We start from the raw sequence: 21,571 nt of genomic DNA on the forward strand, positions 1-21,571 counted from the left end.
TAAATGTTAGATTTGCTCATATATGGGTCAGTTTTTAGTGTAGTCTTCAAACTTTCCTCATGGCTTAGGGTACCCTTTTGGGGAGTATAGTAGAGTCTTGCATGGTTAAAATTGGTCATAAAGGATCAATAGGAGTTTCAGGTGGACTATGTTAAGTATCATTCTTAATTGGTAACTAGACATTTCTCATAGCTGTAAATAATGAGAAAATTGATGTAAACTTTAAGAAGTCCCCAGGAACAATTCCTAAATAATACTTAGAGTTTTCTACTTTTTCTATTTAATCCTCACCTTTAAAACAAATCCTATAAAACACATCTATATATCACCTTTGATAAGAGATTATATGTTATTTGAAGTCATGTCAACCACCTTTGTTACAGTTACTCAGACACTTAATATCCTCCTGAGTAAGTAATGTTTTCTTTGTGTCATTCACATGCCTCATTGTTTTTCCACAAATCTTTATAGTGTACAAAAATTATTTTAAATGTGTTTTTAAATGCACCACAACCCGTGCCTATATAGTTAATTGCTTCTCTTAAGATTAATTAAAAGGACAGAAATACATGTTTGGTTACATAGAACACACAGACAAAGACTTTATAGCAGCTATTGCTGTTTCCCCTCTGAAACCTTGCTCTGTCACACCATTGTCTTTGGGGAATTGTGGTTTTCATAGTTAACCATGGTTAAGCCTGTGTTACACTTTAGTAACTACTTTTAAACATTTACTTTTGCAGCAGTTACTCATCTGAAATCCTCATCAGAATGAAATGTTTGTTTCAAATGATTTGGGGTGTGTTGTTTTTGGAAAAATAATCATAAGTCAGGAAAAACTGCAAAGTATAATGACTATGAAACAAGCTACCAGTGTTTTTGATTGGGTACAGACAAGCCCATGCTTGCATGTTCCAAGAGAATATATTGTTGGACCTGTTTAGCCTGTGATAATGACCTTTCTTATAAACCCCCATAGCATCATACTACTTCATTTCGGGTTTTTTTGTTTTTTTCAAAAGGTTAAGTAGCATTTCATAGTCCAAGATCATTGTGATTACTGCATGGTATGTCTCTGCCAGAAGTTTTTACTAATTGGCAAGTCAATAACCACCTGTTGCATATTTCATTTTTTTAATTTAAACACTGCTTGTTGACCTTAAAAATTGAGTATAATCAATATTTTGAATTTTTTTCTACACTATCCACTTTCTATTTTTTTGGCCCTACCATATAGTCTGTAATATAAGGCAGACCTTGTGAAGCAGGTTCCAAACCCAATTTGAAAGGACCTGTGAGTATAATATATAACAGCTATGGCATCATTGGGTTTTCTTATTTTAGGGGTTTTTTTTTTTTTTGCCTTCCAACTAAAATCTGTAAATGCACTTATTTCACAGTTTATGTAGTGCCCATCAGCATGACATCTATCTGGGTGCTTTACTTAAGATAATTTTAATACTAAAACACTGAAATGGGACCAAGCCAAAAAGTGACAGAGCAAAGCTATGCCTTAAAATCATTTCTTATTTTTCTAAGACAAACTACAAAGGAAGCAACCCAAAAGAACATGAAGCTATTGGAATTTTTAACCTGGCGATCAGAAGTTATACCTAAAGGCCATAGTTTTTATTTTAAATGAAAACTAGTTCGTGTTGAGGTGAATCTCACTCCTAAACCAACTTTGAAGTAATGAGGATAGAAACCTGCTAGCAGCCACTCGTGTTGGTGGTCACTATGCCTTTCTAACACTGTTTTTTGTTTACTATTATTATTCTAGTAATGCTGAAAAATTCTATTTTATTGGACACTAGTATTTAATAATTTGAGGAAAGTTCCTAATATGTTAAGTAAGAAAAAGATGATAAAATAAGACGTATAAGTTGCAAATATATATTTTATAAACTGCCTACATATTTACACCAAAATATTTGTATTGCCTTTGGTTGGAAGGATTTTTAAATTAAATTTCAGGTTTTAAATGAGAAGTCATTAATAATCTAGGTAGAGAGGGGAAAGAATAATGCTTATACTATAGGTATTTTTGTTAATATATGAGACTACTATTTTGTGAATACAGAAATATTAACAATTCAATGGTGGTTGATTTTGACATTCATTTCACTGTGATGATTATTTTATTTATGTACTTGTTTTAAATTCATCATACCAACAAAATTATGAAGCTCTACTCTAATGATTAACTAGAGGCATAGAAATAATCTGAAAGTTAATCAACAGAATCTCAAAACACCCCTTTGTCTATCTAGGTCTTCCTCTAAACCATTCTTTGTCTAGAATAGATAGCATATTAGACTGGTACTGAGTACCGACCTAGGCAGAACTTTCTTCTTGCAGGGGGTCAGGCTTTCAGCTAAGGAAAGGTCAGGATATCTAAGAACCAGGTAAGCTAAGCACTGTAAATAAATCTAAAAATACATTGTCCTACGAACAGTGCGATCAAAGGTGGCTAGTGGCTAGCTTCAACTATTATTTAAAACACTTGTTCTGTGAGAAACTGTTGCAGATCTCAAATGGCCAATTAACGAATGAGCTTCTTCTGGAACATATCCTTCTTTAATGAAGAATTGCCTAAATTTTCGTAAATCCATCATATCTCTTTTAGGTTAACTTAAAAAGTTAAGTAGTGGTTTTAAGAATTTTCTAGCTACATAACTTTCTCCTTTATCTGCCTGACATACTGTGGCATTTGCTAATATAATGTGTTTAATTTACCATTTGACCCTTTCAAAACGTTAGTCTCTTCCTTGATAAAACTAATCATATATTTGGCATATGCTGCCACAATTTGTAACTCAATGTCAACTGGACTGTTTAACTGGAGAGAATTTATTATCTGTTGAGATAAAAGAGGATGTGTTTTCTGGGCTGTTTTCGAAGGAGGGGTCCACACATGGTGAATTTACTTAGGATTTGTGATGAATGCACTGGGGATACGCCAAGCAGGTGAGGAAGGGAAGTTGGAAGCCTGCTTGAGGCTATTATTTGATTTAACCGTATGTTAGTTGTATTATTCTTCCTGCTAATCTTTCACACTTCCTGTGTTAGTTTTACTACTTCTATCTAAATAATGTCATTGAAAATCAAGTAGGTGGTGCCTTCAAGTACCAAACTATATATTTCAGCAATACAGTTATCTCCAAAATGTGGATCTATCTGGGGCACATCGACTGACTCCTGTAATTATTGGCTATAGCTGTTAACTATATGGCCACTATGTAGAATTATGTAGTTAGGACATTGTACAAAAGTACTTGGATGATGGAGCAGTTTGCACCTCAACTCTAATTTCAGCTCCATTCTCCAACCAGGCTGTATCTGGAGACTGGGCACCTTTTTCTGATTCTTCCACCCAGCAGATACATTTCATAATTTGCATAAAGATGAGTACAGGTTAAGATCTGTACAGTACAATTTTTGATCTGTACAGTATAGCATTTCTATATACTATAATTTAATTCACTGCTCCTGATGATTATTAAAAGGGATAGGGATTCAATAGATACTCTTAGTACTTTAATTTTATGTGTCAACCATTTTATTTTATTAGTTGATAGCAGATGTTAGGAATATAAGTGGATTATTACAGTATGTATTAAAATGTTTAATTGATGGAGTGATTTTTGCTAGCAAAGTGAGCTGTGCTTTGTCTTTATCCTGATCCTTAAAGTTCAAAGACTTATCCAGGAATTTCTTAAGATACATTATAGCATAGAATGGTAGAAAAAAACATGGGCTTCGGAATTAGGACTTGGTTTCAAATCCAAGCTTTGCCTTTTACTAGCTATAAAACAGAACAAATTCAGATTTCTGCTTTATTTTCCTCATCTGTCAAAATACAAATGGAACCAGCCCACTTACTAGGTGGTTGTGAAGATTGTAAGACTTACTGTAAAGCAGATGCAGGTGCTCAGCAAGTAGTCCCTTCTACATCAACACTGTAACACTGCAAAAAATCCAATAATCAGACAGTGTGGCTGTTGTTTGGTCAGGTTTACCTCTAGTTTCCTGAGAGTTGACCCCAAAGTCCTCTTTATTTTTATACTTGTTGTAAATATGTCCAAAGTGTATTTATAGTTTGTCTTAGTAAGCTGATAGAGGGTCCCTCAGAATACCATTCTGAAGCTCACTTGAACTTTTTTGGCTAGAGTTGAATATTTTAGCATTTATGAATGTATCCCAGCACGTGCAAGTTTATTGTAACTTAATAAAGCTATGCTGTTAACTTAAATTTTTATTTTGGTTTGCCTGTTTGTCTTGGAGACCCAGGGCAGTGGGGATAAAATCTGGTTAGTGAGACTGAGCATGAGCTAAATAAACCCAGTAGGAACAAACTCTACTTTCTTAATTTGGAGATACGTGCAGACACAATTATTTGAATCTGTGAGAACTGAATTAAGAAGGGAAATCCCGGATTCATGTTGTAAGTGAAGAAATAAGTATCTTAGTATGACTTTAAGCTTTAATTTTGAAATAACAAAGAGCCCCCTAGATATAGAAATCAGTCTTATTAAATTATATACTTACAAATTATGAGTATTTAATGTATAATTTGGATTATAATGCGGTAAGCCCTCTCTCTGAGCAGGGCTACTGGAATGGCTGGGTTTGTGCTGCTCCGTAGCCTACTGTGAAGAATCCGTGAACCAGACCTGTAAACCTCGTGCTAAACTTGTAGCTGAGAGAAAAATATTAATTTAATTTTTATTTAGGATAAATCACCTTTTTAAGGAGATACTAAAGGTATCGTCTACAGGTTATATTAACAGTTTCAGATGGTTGTATTTATTTTAATAAATGAAAAATATTAATTTGTCCTTCTTCAAATCTTTTATCTATATAGGCATTAATTCATGGACTAAACAGACATTATTACTCTATTACTATTAACTATCGGAAAAATGAACTGGAACAGAAGGTAAGTTTAAATTTTTATGTTAGAAAGGGAGAAAAACCTTTTTCATACCTTTCAAATCTCTTTAAATTATGTCCCAATATATTTGATATTGAATTGTTGACCTATTTCATGGATATGTTCCAAATACTTTTTTTTTATTGCTGATGAATTGTGGCATAAAAGAAAGGAATATCTTATTGGATATATTGGAAGATATTTTATCTTATTGGTAGGTGCTAAAGTAGGAAAGAAAGTAGGAAATAAACATTCTAATTTGGTTTTATAATAAATAATAAAAATCTTTTTCCTAATTATATAATTTTCCTGATTAATTTATCTTCTCAATAAAAGGAATTTTTGTAACTAAATTACTACATAGTTTTCCACATTTGAAATGAATAAATCAGATTGTAATTGTGTACTACTTTTTAAAAAGTACCTTGTTTACCTAGGGTAAATGAAAGGTAAATCAAAAGAGAAATGCAATTTGGGGTTTTCAGATATTCAGAGCTGGATTTTTTTTGTTTAAGATAATCTTTTTTTTTTTAAGATTTTATTTATTTATTTTTAGAGATGGGGGGAGGGAGGGAAAAATAGAAACATCTACCAGTTGCTTGACATATGCGCCCCGACCAGGGACAAACCTGAAACCCAGGCATGTACCCTGACTAAGAATTGAATAGGCAACCTTTTGCTTTTTGGGATAATACTTTGTGGCCAGGGCTAAAGTGAGATTTTTTTTCAAATTTGTTTATTTATTTAGTTTAGAGAGCAGGCAGAGAAAGAAACATCTGTTTGTTGGTTCACTTACTTATGCATTCATTGGTTGATTCTTGTATATGCCCTGACCGGGGATCGAACCCACACTTTGGCATATCAGGACAGTGCTCTAACCAGCTGAGTTACCCAGACAGGGCTAGAGCTAGATTCTTATCCCTATTTATATCAGGCAAATTTCAAATTAATTACTTTTATTTTTATTTTTTTGACATTTTATTTATTTTGAATATTTTATTGTTCTGTTACAGTTGTCCCAATTTTTCCCCCTTTGCCTGCCTCCACCCAGTAATTACTTTTAAAATTATGTAGCATCTTGGTGGATTAGCATTCTTTTATTTCTGCTATTTTAGAATTATTTCAGGTACAGTTTTTCTCTCCACTAATGTTCAAAGGTTTAAATCTGCCTATTTTTGAAATTTCAATCTGAACTTTTTTTTCTTTACTATTAAAACTACTCATCCTTCAAATTAGCTTCTTGTGTTTCTCTCTGAGAAAAACAAAAAAATTTAAGAACACCGAGTACTATTTTCAGCCAGTAATTTTTGGTTCCTTCAAGTCCAAGACACTCTCAAGTCCAAACATGGTAAGTAATTAGTACTAAAGAAGACCTTTCTTACCATTTGAAACTGTTCCTCACAAAGGTACCTTAGAAGGGAATTCTAGTGCATGTGATGGGTGGGAGGGGGAGCAAATTGGGGTCTCCATACTACCCCCTCTTTCAACCAGATAACTTCCATTTTAATCTCAAGTTTGATAAACTGGTGTTTTAAAAGGTTAAAGCCACCAATAAACTCACCTTAAGGTCCTAGAGGCTGCAGGGAATCAGTTATTCCGTGGCCTGAGGGGAGATGCAGAGTCATAAAGTTCTCTTTCAGTTGCTTGTTGTATCCTGAAGTTCTGATCCGCTGTAGTGGGTTTAGTTGATAGCTTGAAGTACAAAAGTTAAAAGTTTTTAGCCAGGGATTGAGCTTCGGCTTGTATACCAAGAAGTCACTGGTTTAGTTCCCAGTCAGGGTACATGCCTGGGTTGCAGGCCAGGTCCCCAGTTGGGGTCATGTGGGAGGCATCTGATGGATGTTTCTCTCCCTTTCTCCCTCCCTTCCTCTTTTTCTAAAAATAAATAATTAAAATCTTTAAAATATATGTTAATGATTTTTAAGTTCGCTACATTTAACATTTTCCTTCATATATATTTCTCTACTATTTAATAGTCCAGAATTAGACCTCATATTAAACTTTATCAGTATTGCACAAAGAATCAATTCCATGAGAAAACAGTCTAACAGTTCGTATACTCACTGAACATAATATCCACTCCAATACGATAAGCCTTAGATTGAGGCAGCATGCACAGGTTCATCACTTATTTTTAATTTTACATAGAATAGTACTGGTTGAAAATTAGTACTACTTGGAAATACTCAGCTAATTGCATAATTTTCCCTTTATTATTTTTTTGGGGGTTCCACATAAACTTAGCTTTCATCCTTGGCATAAAAACACACATACAATTACATAAATTAATTAATGTTATAAATAGTTACATTTCTAGTAGTTCAGTTCAGATGCTTTCTTGTTACCAAAATCTTTGGCTTTATCCTTATCCCACCAACCTTTATACATACCCCAAGCCCTTCCCGAGGGCCCCAGTGGAATTCTTGTCTAGGCATGGTAGGTGATCCTGCTGCTCTGTGGGAACTTTGTTTGCTATTGAAGTGGTAGGAAAATTCATTCTCAACACTTAATTACAGGTAGCTTTATGATACACGTAGTTGCAGCACTGAAATTTCTCAAGGATATATTTTCTAGTATACTATCAGTGGCAAAGATAAGAAGCAATCAAAGAAATAAGAGGTACTTGTGCTGGATTTTTTCACTTCTCCATCCCCAACTACTCTGGGCCCTAGAAGGGGCATAAGGGAATTTGAAGACTTTGTTTCTTAAAAACCCTCATAGATGTTTGTGACATGCAGCTTCTTCTCCAGCATGAGAAGAACTTTGTACCATGTCTAGTTGCAAGCCTCTAAACAGGGAGAGTAATTTTTCTAAGCTAAACTCAAACATTTCTAGCTATATCTTCAGATCTTCATGGCTCAGGAATTTTTCTTCAAGTATACTGGTTCAACAACAATCATTTTGTAGTCACTTTTTTCACACTGGACAATAGTATTAATTATTTTTAAAAACTCTTATTTAGTGATAGTCTGCAACTGAAGAACATCTTTAGAATGAAACTTTAAAAAGAACTATCTTAAGACTCTAAACTTGAAAATTTATGGACTTCCAAGAATATATGCATATACTCAGAACCAGCAGTCCAGTTTGCAAAACAATGAATGATGGTGTGTGTTCCTTGATTACTCGTAGAGTCTGATACCAACTTGCTAATGTGATTGCACACCAGATGAATTTATTTCCTTCCCAGTTTCATGACTTTTTTTTCTGATAGTAAAGATGTTTTTTTTTAAATTATAAGTAGAAAGTTAGAATTTCAAAGTAATTTAGAGTTTACCTAATATAAGCCCTAAATTAACAGCTTTTATAAACAGAAGCTCAGAAAATTTGACATAAAGTCATTCAGTAAATGGGGCATTTACCTTCTTGGCATTTGAAAGCTGAGTTATGTGAACTGTTAAAGATCTTATGTCATGGAATACTGCACAGCAGTAAAAAAGAAGGAATTTTTACCTTTTGCAGCAGCATGGATGGAACTGGAGACTGTTATGCTAAGTGAAATAAGCCAGTCAATGAAGACAAGTACCGTATGATCTCACTTATAAGTGGAATCTAATGAACAATATAAACTAATGAGCAAAATAGAATTAAGAGGCATAGAAGCATGGAACAGACCGATAGCTAGAGGAGGGGAGGGGGCTGGTGGGGACTGGTTAGAAGAAGGTGAGGGGATTAGTGAAAGAATATATGTGGATGACCCATAGACGTGGACAACAGTGTGGGGATTGACTATGGAAAAGGGGGGCAGGCTTGGGGGGAGGGGCAAAGGGGGAAATGGGACAACTATAATAGTATAAACAAGAATATATTTAAAAGAAATGTAATCTATAACCATAAACCTGTAATTGATATAATATGTTGATATAATAAAGTTTTAAAATTCTAAGTTGGTGTTCCAGGACATTAAATTAATCATGAAAAAGATCTTGTGTGTAACATAGTTTCATTATTTATTCAACAGATATTTATTGAGGGTCTGCTATAATTAGATACTGTTCTAGAATATAGACCCTGGTGATCTTAAATAGGGCAAAGTCCTTGCCCTGTTGATTTGTCTTTAGTGAGAAGGAAGTGCATTATATAAGAAAAAATTCTGTGATGAACACACAATACAATATACACATGATGTATTATAGAACTGTAACCATTGTAACCCCAATAAATTTAATAAAAATAAAGGAAAAATGTCAGCTCTTGATGTTACAAAAATAACGAAGCAGGTTAGGGAAGAAAGATGTTTAAGATAGTGTGGGGTGGCTTTTTTCTGTAGTATGGTGAGTGAAGGCATCTGTTTCTAAGGAAATGAGGAAGTAAGCCCGGAAAAGATAAGGAAAATAGCCCTTGAGGCAGAAGAAGAGGAAATACAAACACCATGGAGTTAGAGTACTCCTTAGGTTCTGTACGTAAATTTAGGAAAATTCTGATTAGAGTTTACTTAAGTTAATATAATTAAATTTATTCCTGAAGTTGTTCTCAAGACTCATGAAGGAAATATTGTCCATACAGGAAAATAATGACTTTTTCTTTATATTTTTTAGATGTTGCTAAATTTGCATAAGAAGAGTTGGATGGAAGGTTTGACACTTCAGGACTACAGTGAACACTGTAAACATAATGAATCAGTGGTAAAAGAGATGTTGGAATTAGCCAAGAATTACAATAAGGTAAAAGTTATTTCCAACATTTATTTCTCACAGTCTTTGGAACGTGTATGATTAGATGTCAAGCATTGTATAAATATAATTAGTTAAAATAGAGAGTGGTCTAATTTGTAGACCAGGTAGTAAATATTGTAGGCTTTGCAGCCACCCCATCTGTCACAGATGCTCAGCTCTGCTGTTGTACAAAAGTTCGTAAAGGAACGAGGCTGTGGTCCTCGCTCATTGTGACACACCCAGACAGGCAGCTGCCTCGACGTGGCCCAGGGCATATGGTTTGCCAATCCTGCTGTAGACCAGTTAAAATAATCTTACATTTGAAGTCCCTTCATTATTCAGAGGACTTTGTCTTGGAAGGGAAGGGGAACAAGGAGTTGTCACATTTTAATGCACACTATATAAAATGTATTTTATGTGCTTTTCTGTTTTTGTGTTTAAAAACGCTTATTGAAAACCTACTATGGAGGTATCAGGGACATGGTGAGAAGCAAGACCTCTTGGGAAACAGAAAGTTAACAAATAAATACAAAATACTTTATGATTAGTGTTATGAAAAAAATAAACAGGTTGATGTAAAGAAGAGTGTCTAGGGGAGACGGCTTTACATGAGGACATTAAAAAAGTTGAGTTTTATCCCAGCTGGGGTGGCTCAGTGAACTGAGTGCTGGTCTGCGAACCAAAGGGTCACCGGTCCGATGCCCAGTCAGGGCACCAGCCTGGGTTGCAGGCCGGGGCCCCAGTGGGGGCTGCGGAAGAGGCAACCGCACAGTGATGTTTCCCTCCCTCTTTCTCCGCCTTTCCCTCTCTCTATACGTAAATAAATAAAAAATTTAAAAATATTTAAAAACTTTGTATTTTGCAGAATTTCCTGAAAATGTTTTGTATACTAGATATTTATGGCCATGATAATGTTTTTGTTCACAATTTTGTATTCTTTTACAATTTTGAAATTAAGAAAATACTTGAGCTATGACTAAAATGTATATTCTTTGTTGTATTACTTTTGTGGTGCTGTCACAGCAAACTACCATGAACTGGATGTCTTAAAACAATGAATTTATTCCCTAAAAATTTCGGAGGCCAGAAGTCCCAAATCCAAGGTCTTGGCAGGGCCATACTTCCTCTGAAGCCTCTAGGGGAAGGTCTTTCTTTTTCAGCTTCTCTTAGTCCCAGTCTTTGGTGTGTGGCAGCATAAGTCCAATCTCTAATTAGGGTTAGGATATCAACGCATCTTTTTGGAGGATGTGATTCTGTCTGTAATATGTATTTCCAACTTTTTTATCAGAGCCACGTGAAGAACAGATTTTACATTTTTACCCAGTACAATGCAAATGTGTATGTGCATGCGTAACTTCAACAAAAGTTTTATGAAACAGTATTTACCCTCATTATTGATATATCCTATTTTCTTTTTGATTCAATTTCATTCTGTTTTAATGATATATGTAAGCATTATATGAGATCTGTCCAGAAGGTATCCAGCCATGTAATATGAAATATAAAAGACATTTATTGAAGAAGATACTGGATGCAGGAAACATTGTTCATAGGACAATGGTACCTCAGTCCCCTTCAAAGTAGGTACCTTGGGACCTCACAGTTCTCTCAGTCACCATCAACTGCCCCGTCATATTTTCCTGACTCTCATCAAGGGTCTGAAACCTCTTCCCTTTCAAAGGTGAAAGCCAGAAGTCACAGGGCACCAAATCTGGGATATGAAATGTTAAAGGGACTTACCTAAGAAAAAGAAGATAAAGAAGATGAACAGTGAAAGGACAGCGAACTCACAGTTATCAACAACCACACCTAAAACAAAAGCAAACTAAGAGAGGACAGCTAGATCAAGAGCGGAACCATAGAAATGGAGATCACATGGAGGGTTAGCAACAGGGGAGTGGGAGAAGGAGAAGGGGGGAGAAGGTACAGAAAATAAGTGGCATAGACAGTAGGTAGAAAATAGACGGGGAGGGCAAGAATAGTATGGGAAATACAGAATCTAAAGAACTTGAGACACATGGTCATAAACTAAAGGGGGGAATGGTGGGGGCGGGGGTGTGCAGGGTGGAGGGGAATGAAGCAGGGGAATAGAACAACTGTAATGGCATAATTAATAAAATATATTTTTAAAAAAAGACTCAGCATGAGTCGTAGTGTGTGAGCAGGCACATTGTTATGATGAAGCTGCCAGTCACCAGTTGCCCATAGCTGTGCCCTTCTGAATCATCTGAATAGTTTCTGTGGAAAATGCATTAATGTTCACACTTTGCAAAATTTGATGCAGATTCACTGCTCTACTCACTCAGTCATTTTGAATGTGATGGCCACACAGTATACATGCTCACTCAATGGTGTCCACCACCCCCACTGACCAGTACAGTGAAGTCATCATTGCTCACACATGCACATTCCAGTCCACTCCTTGGCTGCCAGGTTATGTTGATGTCACATAACCCATTCTTACTATATTAATGATGGCTTGACTTTTCTGTACAGAACTTGTAAACAAATATATACAGGTTACAGCCTATAAATGGATAAACATCTAGAATTTGTAAAACATATGTAGACATTATACAGTGTTATGTTTATAAATATTTATTGAATATCCCCTCTACAAGTTACAATGGAAAACAAGGATCCTTCCTTCATTTATAAGAAAACAGGTCTGTAAGAAAAGCTGATAATGATAGTACTGCAGACCACTAGACCCAAATTGGTGTGTTCCATAACACCTTAGTGTTCAAGTTGTCCAGAATCAGCTGCCTCAGTATCACCTGGGCTCTTCTCTAGACTCTCAGACCTACTGAATCACAATCTTCATTTTAACAATATTTCTAGATTTGTACACTCATTCAAGTTCAAAAACACTGCTGTAGAGAAGCCCATGTGAAGTACTGTAGAAGGTCAGAGGCTTGTGCTTTCAGCTGTGGAAGACCCAGGAGACTGACTGTCTTAGAGAATGACAACATTTGAACTAGATGTTAAAACATAAATACAATAATATTTAGACATACAGAGAAATGTTACCCTAGACAAAAATGAACATCACAGGCAAAGTCTAGGAGAAACAGAGAAAAGTCAAGGACATGTTTTAGAAACTGTTTGGCCACAGTACGTAATGGATGAGGGTGATAATAGGGAGCAGGTTTTTTAAAAGTTACTGAAGTCAAGTAACAGGGTTTAGAATGTCAGGTAACAGTTATTTTTTATCAGGAGCATGATATACCCAGAAGTGTATACTTGACTTTAGAAACATAAGAACCAGATTTTAGAAGCATAATTTAACAGTAGTTTTGAAGGAGTGTTGTGAATAGAGGTTCTGTGTGGGAGGAGCTTGCTATTATCCAGACAAAAGATAGTGAGTGTCTGGATTATCAGAGTGGTATAGGAATGGAGACATCAATAGACAAGTAAACAAAACACGCACCTGCCATTGGATAGATGAAGGGAAAGGAGGAGGAGGAATCAAAGGTGAATTCAAGGTTTTCTGCCTAGATGACTAGAAGCATGACAGTGTCATTAACATTTCCAGTTTAGGTGGAAAGGATTGAGAAAGGAGATAAAGAGATCCATTTTAGACAAGTAGTTAGAATGTGGGGCTGCAAATAAACGGCAGGGGCTAGAGCTTATGATTTTGGAGGCAGTTAAAATTCATGTGGGTTAGCACACCAAAAAGTAATATTTCTCTTTTTAAATAAAACACATTTTACCAAAATATATGTAAATATTAATCAAGAGACGACAATGTATAAAATTTTCCAAGTATAGCAACATCTTTTGAGAGAACTGAGCTTTGAAAAAGTTGCTGGGCCCATACAAACTAAATTTCAGCAGAATGAATGAGGTTTGACTTTGAAGAGTATGCTCTATTTACAAGTTGTGTTCAAGCTGTAAATCCCCTTTGGTTCTAGATTATAAGGAAAATATTTTTTATTTGTGAAGAGTAAAGAGAAAGAATAGTTTAGTATACTTGAAACAGTTAACCTTTTATAAACTGAAAATCTATGACAAATTATTCAGCAGACTGTAGGAATGGTTTTCATTTTTCTGTAATGTTACAAGTTTAAGTGAATTCATGTTGGTACCACTGCCAGGAAATAACCTATTTTTGGTCACTGCTGCCCATCTACAGAAGTTTTTGCTTTTTTAAAGTTTGAAAAAAATCTCTGTAGTATCCAAAAAGTTGTAAGGTTTGGTTATAAAATGAAAACAATGTGTAAGCTGTGATATGAAGGATTCCAAATTTGGAAATGTAATTCCCTCTGTGATTGAAAGAGACTGTGGTGGAGTTTTTAGTAACACTTAAAATATAGAAAGAAAGGCTCATGCTACCAATTTTTTTTCAGTATTCTTTTTAATTGGTTGGTGTTTTAAAGTAAGGTAATTATTGTTAGGTGCCAGTTAGCTCCTAAAGTAAGAGAAGGTTAGAAAATAATTAAATTCCTTTGTTCCAACTTTTTGATTTTAAGTCTGAATTCCACACACACAGTCTTGCTAGATCACTAGTCATTGATTTCTCTAATTACTGAACTTCAACACCCACCACTGTTATTCCAAATATCCCAATTTTTTCGTGCCAGGTGCATCAATTTTTAAAATATTTGATTGGATATTTATAAATGAATATGCAGGTGAAAATGAATTACAAATGCACTTTAAGAATATCATACACACATAAAACTTGCCATGTTTTCAAACATGTAGCCTTATAATGCTGAGTTCTGACAGTTTACTGTTTAGGTAGAAATATTGCCTACTTAGAACCTGAAGAAAACTTTGAATATATCTTTTATGTGATTCCATATAATATATGTAACTATGTGATTATGTTTGGTTTACTATAGTAGCTATATTAAATAGTAAAATTGGGGGGGCTAGTATAATACGATTAGAAAAACAAAAATAAGTATTGGGAAAATTGGGCCAAATTATCATTATTTAAGTATGATAAGATATGTTTGCAATCAAACATAGAAACCCAAGAGACTATACTAGAGAGCTATTAGAATTATTATAATTAAGAATTATGTAGCTGGTAACTATGCAGATGCTGGTATCCAAACACTGCACAATATCTAAAGAATTCTTGTAAAATTGTTTTTAAAAATAGTAATAAACTGGATAAGAGAGCTCTGGGAAACTCTGAAGACAAATGGCATGTAAACATGAAAAAAAGCTCAACCTTACTGGGTAGTCAAAGAAAAAAATAAAAATTAGAAGTTAAAATTTTATTTTCAAATTTAAAAAAATTGTTTGGAAAAATGCATCCCTAGGGGGAAAGTAAACTGATGTAGCATTTTTGAAGGCCGTCTTCCAATTTTAAGTGCATATAACTCTTTAAAACAACATGTTCTCTTTTAAGGCTTTATTATGAAGAACAAAAAACTACATGTACCAACTGAGAGAAATACAACCTGCACTTATGTGTAAAAAATTAAATTGGATAGCAATATTAAAGTCTCTAGTGTGTTACCTGCCCTCCCTTTCTCAAAGACACCTCTCTATCACATATATCTCAACATACTATACTGGTAACAGTGTCACCTCTTAGGTGCAAGGTAGGGGAATTACATACTTTATGTAAATCCTGAATTATTTTCAGTTTTTGCACCAATCAGGTGTTACTTATACCTGAGATTGTGTTATTTCAAGTAACAATGGCTTAACCAAAATAGAAATATATGTGTCTTGCAATTCAAGGCCAGTATGGAACTTTGACGTGATCACAGGCACACAACCCTTCTGTCCTTTGCTCCACTTCCCTTACATTGGCTTCCATCTTTTAGCTCTCCTCCTGATTTCAGGGTGATTGCTATGGCTTTGGCCATCCCATCTGAGTTCTAGGCAAGGGGGGAAAAGGAAGGGCAAAGAGGGATACCTCCCGCCTAAATCAGTTCCCTTTCAGAATCTTTTCCCTAAGTTCCACCCAGCATTTCTGGTAATATCTCATTGGCAGAACTTAGTCAAGTGAACATACCTTGCTTTGAGAAAGGCTGTAAAATGTGGTCTTTACCTGGGAGCATTTCTCCCTTTAATAAAATCAGAGTTTTATTATAAAAGAAGAAAGAGAAGATACATATTGGGTAGGCAACTAGTAGGCTCTGACAAATTTTTTTTTAACAAGCTGAACTACAATCATGTACGTACGTACATATGTACGTACGTACACACAGGTACACATATGATCTTTATTTTATATCCCTATTGCATTGATTACATTTTAAAATTGGATTGCCTATATGATTTTTAGAAAGAATTTATGCTGGTCAAGGCTGCTTATTAAATCATGGCTTTGGCTTTATTGTTATTCAGGATGTGTCTTTAAAAAGTCCTAATTTCCTGAATTGCTATGAATGTTGCTTCAGTTTTTGAAGACCAGTAGTCCTGTGTTTAAGTCGCCGTTTCATTGCTTAATGGCTCTGTGGTTGTACGTGTCCCTGTCATTCTTTGTGCACACTCCTTTTTTGGATGTTTCATATTGCACTCATCATAATTTGAGATTTACCAGGCAAGTAAAGCCCAAACGTGAGCTCCTTGAAGAGCAAGAACTGTTTTACTCAGAGTACGTAATAGTGATTATTTGAACATGTAAAATGATAAAAATTTTACTGTTGAGGACATCTATAGAAGGTACTGGAATGTTAAAAGCTATTCCAAAAAGAGCTGGGGAAAAAATTTTGTAGTATCAGTATTACCAGAGTTAACGTGATTCTCCCAATAAGATAGTGTCTAATATTTTCATATATAAAATGCAGATTACCCCTGGCTGGCATAGCTCAGTGGATTGAGCGCAGGCTGTGAACCAGTGTCGCTGGTTTGATTCCTAGTCAGGTCACATGCCTGGGTTGTGGGCCAGGTCCCCAGTGGGGGACACGTAAGAGGCAACCACACATTGATGTTTCTCTCCTTCCCTTCCTCTCTCTCTAAATATAAATTTCTAAAAAATGTAGATTCACTACTTCACTGTGACGTTTTAAGGATTCAGTAAACTAGTATTTGTCAAGGCTCTGTATGTTAGTTTTTAATTCCTGATGGTTGTAGGAAAACCAGTTTTATTTTTTTTCCGTACTCATACCTCTTCTACTTTCTCAGTTTTTAAATTGATTTATGTTTGTTAATTTTATTTTCCCACATGTTATATAATTTTTTTAATTTATTCTCTACCACTAAACCCATAACATGATTTTCATTTAATATCCAATATATTGACTCGATATAAAAATCAAGAAAGAAGTAAAATACATTATCTTGAAATGCACTAGCAATTATGCAGAGATTGTTTAATAATGAAAAATACCATATAAGTGATTTGAGAAAACATGCAGTTTAAAGGGATTATAGCATGTTACCTAGAGTAAAGAAACTTAACGTGTCAAAGGGAAACAAGAAGCCGAAGAAATAGAGAAATATGAATTGGAGTAAGAGACATGATGTCCAAGAAAAACAGAGGTCACAGAAAGGAAGAACAGGTCCTGGAATAGCTCTGAGGTATTCAAAAAGTTCAAGAAAACCAAGTCCATTGGAATTCACCTGTTGGTGAATCTTAAAAGACTGTGAATGAAGTACCAAGGGTATTGTCCATGTGTATTAAAGGGTAAATAAATGGTAGAATTTGAGATACAGGTTATCCACTTAATAAATGTGACCATTACCAGAAAAAAAAGAAAGTGAGGTAAATGAGTTTAGAAAAAGGCTCTTTGAGATAGGGGGTGCATCTAAGGGGATTATAATAACATAACAGACCAAATTCCAGGAATTTCTTAGAACTGTGCAGACCGTGCATGATGGGATAGCCATCTGGGGGTCTTTGTTGATAAACTGTTAAAAACGTTTCTGGTGTGAATAGCCACAAACATTTTCAGTGCTTTTTGTTGGTTGAGTAAACCGAAGAGCATGAATGCAAAAGCAAAATTTGATGCCAAATCGCAGAAGTTGCCATAAACACAGAAGTTCCCTAGTGAGGACACTGCCTGTGCCTGAATTTCATTTGTTTTCTGCTGCTACCATTTCTTCATTTTTCCTGGTGACTCGCCAGATTAGAACTACAAATGAAGACACAGTGGTCTTGCCCAGATGGCAGATAAGATATAGGTAACTTAGGTAGATGGAGAACATATTTTAGGGGGTTTACGTGATGATCTGGTCTGGTCATATCTGGTGTATCTTAGAATGTAAGAGATATGCTTACTCTTTTGTCATGGGGTTTGCAACCTTAGTATATGCCTAAATCTACAGCTGCTCCTCATTTTCCAGATGGCATCTATGGCTGGGAGTACTTTTTACCATCTGCACTTCTCAAAGAGTTTGTGAACTCTGTATTTTAATTATTGGAAATGGAAAAACTAATTGGTAAAGTTGTTATATGATATAAAAGATTTTAAAATTGAGTTTTTACATTTCACTTAAGCTTTCATATAAGGTCAATACTTTAAATGCCTTTTGACTTTCTCCTTTGCCTATCTGCCATCCTTGATATTTGCAACACTCCAAAATACTCCATAATAACTATTTTGTACGTGAATTGGTATTTTGAGCCAAACTCCCAAACTCTTACCTCCTTCAGTACTTGGGAAGCACTGTTGCTGGCATGTGCGTCGAACTGCTAGCACTGAATGGATGTAGAGCACTAACTCATGTGTATTGTTCCGTTCCTCTCATATGTTTTCAGGTCAGTCAGTAAGGTGTAGTGTCATAATTTTTAAAAGTAATTTAGAAGGACGAAGTTTTTATGTATTGAATTGTATCCATATATGTAAAACATTGAGATAGTGAAGAAGCAATTTTCCAGTTAGGAAATACTTTTTAACTAGCTGAGAATAATATGAGTGACATCTGACTCTGAAAATGAGCATATTCTCTGTCTAGGGAATTCTGGATTTGGAGTGTTATTAACTTTTTTTTTGCAGTATTATGAATCATAAGTGCATTTCCTAATGATGTGTTGTATACTCTAATAATCAGTGCATACAATACTTTTATTCACCATCTTTCCTTTTAGGCAGGTTCTACTGAGGAAATTCTCTAGATAGTTTGTCCATTTATAAAATTAGACACTTGCCATCTTTGCTCATTTTCAAGTTCTCTGTTTACAAAACTATTAAGAAGGTGTGAAATGCAGCCAAACTTCCCAGTTTATGGGAAATGTCTGATGATTGCATTTCCTACATGTTCATTGTTCACACATGAAGAAATTTGGCAGCTGCAAGATTATTAAGTTAGAGTATCCAAATCTAACCCTCGCTGGGATTTTTGGTTTCCTGCTTTCTGCCACCAGTGTCATCCCATTTAACCATATTCGTGGTTAGTGCTATGGTGTTGTTTCTTAAAGTTGGTGATCCTTAAATTTTCTTCTTTTTCCCCCCCATTTATCAGGCAGGTAAATGGAATAAATCATAGGCCAGGAGTTCACCTGATGTAGAGTCCTAGCTTCAGGCAGTAACATATCCAAACTCTTAAGGGAGGTTCCTTAAATTTAGACTTCTCAATAAGGAGTTCTTGTTGGTGGCACCAGTATTATGAAAGGATCAGCAATACCACCAGTGGTGGTAGCTAATCTAAATGCTGTAATTATTTCAGAATCACTCTGATAGCCCTGGCTGGCATGGCTCAGTGGATTGAGCTCGGGCCTGCGAACCACACAACCGTGGTTCGATTCCCATTCAGGGCACATGCCTCGGTTGCAGGCCAGTTCCCGGTGGGGGACTCACGAGAGGCAACCACACATTGATGTTTCTCCCCTTCTCTCCTTCCCTTCCTCTCTAAAGATAAATAAAATCTTAAAAAAAAAAAAAAAGAATCACTCTGATAGAAAATTTATCGTCATACACAAAAGTTTATAGCTAACTTTGGTAATAGTAGAAAGTGGTTTGTGTACTTTAAAGTATTTTTTTTATGTGGGAGACCTCAAATTATTCTGTATTTCTTCATGATTACTAAAAATCACTTACATGGAAAAGTGAGGTTTTTTCCTGAATCATATACTTCTTTCAGAGATTTAAATATGTGAAGTTATTGAGGGAGAAAACGATATGATCTGTAAAAGGGATCAAAAGCCAGGGGCTCTGCCCTGGCCACATTGGTCAGTTGATTGGAGTGTGACCCTGTGCATCAAAAGGTGGTGGGTTCAATTCCCAGTCACTGCACTAGCTGAGTTGCCGGTTTGATTCCCCAGTTGAGACACATACAAGAGGCAGCTGATCAATATTTTTCTCTCTCTTTCTCCCTCCCTTCATCCCTCTCTAAAATCAATAAAAACATATTCTCAGATGAGGATTAAAAAATAATATCAGCAGCTCCTTTGAACCCAGGTGCTAGTGATAGTTTTAAATTCATTGATCCTGAGTATGGACAGGTTCAGGTGACCAGAAAAAGAAGACAAAGAAATGGGAAGCTGTGGCAGAACTATAGTGAAAGTAGGAAAAGGGAAGAAGACAGTAAGACTGGTTAGTATCACAGTGTCAGTAGCAGCTGCCTCAGGCACTCTTTTGTCTTCCAGTTTGGCCATCCCTCAAAGAATCCCAGAACCGTTTCCAAATGGTTAAAGTATCAAATGGCCCAATTTGATCATTTCAGGGCCTTCTACATATTTCTTAAAGTCTGTTTTTGAAATGATGGTGGTAATAGTTTTCATTATTTTCAAGGATATTCTGAAGATTGGTAAAATTGCTTTTTTGTTTAATAAAAACTGTGTAGCTCTTATCGTTGGTGATTATTCTGCAGCAGGGAAAGTAAATTTAGAATTTGAAACTCTGTCCTTTGTGTTTCATTCACAGGCAGTAGAAGAAGAAGATAAGATGACACCTGAACAGCTGGCCATAAAGAATGTTGGCAAGCAGGTGAGGCGTTCGTACTGTAAGAGTTTGTGCGGTTGTGCAACAGCATGCTCTTGTCGAGTCAGAACTGTTCTAGGGGCTGTGGATGTTTTCTCCCCGTCTTTTCACTCTACCTGTTTCTTCTGTTTTGTACATGGCATGCTGGTTTTATTTCTTTTGAATTTATTTTTATTCTGTTTTTTCTGTTACCATTTATCCCCCTTATACACTTTTCCCCCCACAATTACCACACTGTTGTCCATATCTGTGAGTCCTTTTTCCTTTGTTGTGATGCTGATTTTAAAGGTCATGAATTATTTGATGTCATATTCTCTTTGCCACCTATAGAGAAGTAGATCACAAATATGTCTCTGGAGTCTTTAGTGAAAATAACTTACTAGAAATAAATTGGGAATCTTGTGTCCTGAGTTAATTTTTAAGTATTATTTTTACTTGAAATATTATCAGTGAAGGTAATAGAATGGTAGATTTATTTCATATGTAACAGTTTTTAAATGATACAGTTTAGCAATGTGTAGACTTCAATATGTAGGTAATATTCCTGAGAAGGCTTAGAGCACTAGTGGATTATACCAAGTTAAGAGAAAGTGTTTTAAGTATTTGCTCTTTCACTTTTTCAAGATGAAATACGTACTTTAGTTCCTATTTTCTGAGGGTTGGGGGAACACACCAACCAATTAAAAGAATCTACAGATTAATTAGACTGTTTTTTAAAGAATGTTGATTACGTTTTTTTTCATTTCATGGAACATGGTTATCATATTGCTGATGTTGGCAGAATCTTGATATTTCAGATGCAAGACACTAAGCTGTCTTTGCTTTCAGCCATCCTACCATATGCTCTGATCCCATCACATCTCACAAGCTATGTAGGTTTGGGCCAGGACCATTCTTGGATGGTACATCTCTCAGAATCACCCAGCTGCCACAAGAAGTAATGTAGATAACTGAGGGAGTGTGTTACCATTTCACTATAAAACCAGTTATTCCAATAGAGCAGTAGGGGCAAAAGCCTGACTTAAAAATATCACAATTGGTAGATTATTACAATCTCACTATATTCTGAATATTATAATTTAAAAACAAGAACCTTCCAAAATAAAAATGAAATACAGTTCATCTTATTCTGTCACACTGTGGGATCTCGT

General features: G+C 35.4%; 1 protein-coding gene across 2 annotated transcripts in view; it reads left to right on the forward strand.

The window, feature by feature from the left end:
- PSMD14 (proteasome 26S subunit, non-ATPase 14) overlaps positions 1-21,571 on the forward strand; it is a 94,122-nt gene that overhangs the window by 71,086 nt on the left and 1,465 nt on the right. For both annotated transcript variants that reach the window (XM_037140409.2, XM_053665142.1), the window contains exons 8-10: positions 4,865-4,939; positions 9,472-9,597; positions 20,364-20,426. In XM_037140409.2, the coding sequence (XP_036996304.2) occupies positions 4,865-4,939; positions 9,472-9,597; positions 20,364-20,426 (264 nt within the window). The remainder of the gene's footprint in view (positions 1-4,864; positions 4,940-9,471; positions 9,598-20,363; positions 20,427-21,571) is intronic.

This window comes from Artibeus jamaicensis, unplaced genomic scaffold (genome assembly GCF_021234435.1).
Source record: "Artibeus jamaicensis isolate MK-2021 breed Jamaican fruit bat unplaced genomic scaffold, CSHL_Jam_final contig_391, whole genome shotgun sequence".
NCBI classification, from domain to species: domain Eukaryota; kingdom Metazoa; phylum Chordata; class Mammalia; order Chiroptera; family Phyllostomidae; genus Artibeus; species Artibeus jamaicensis.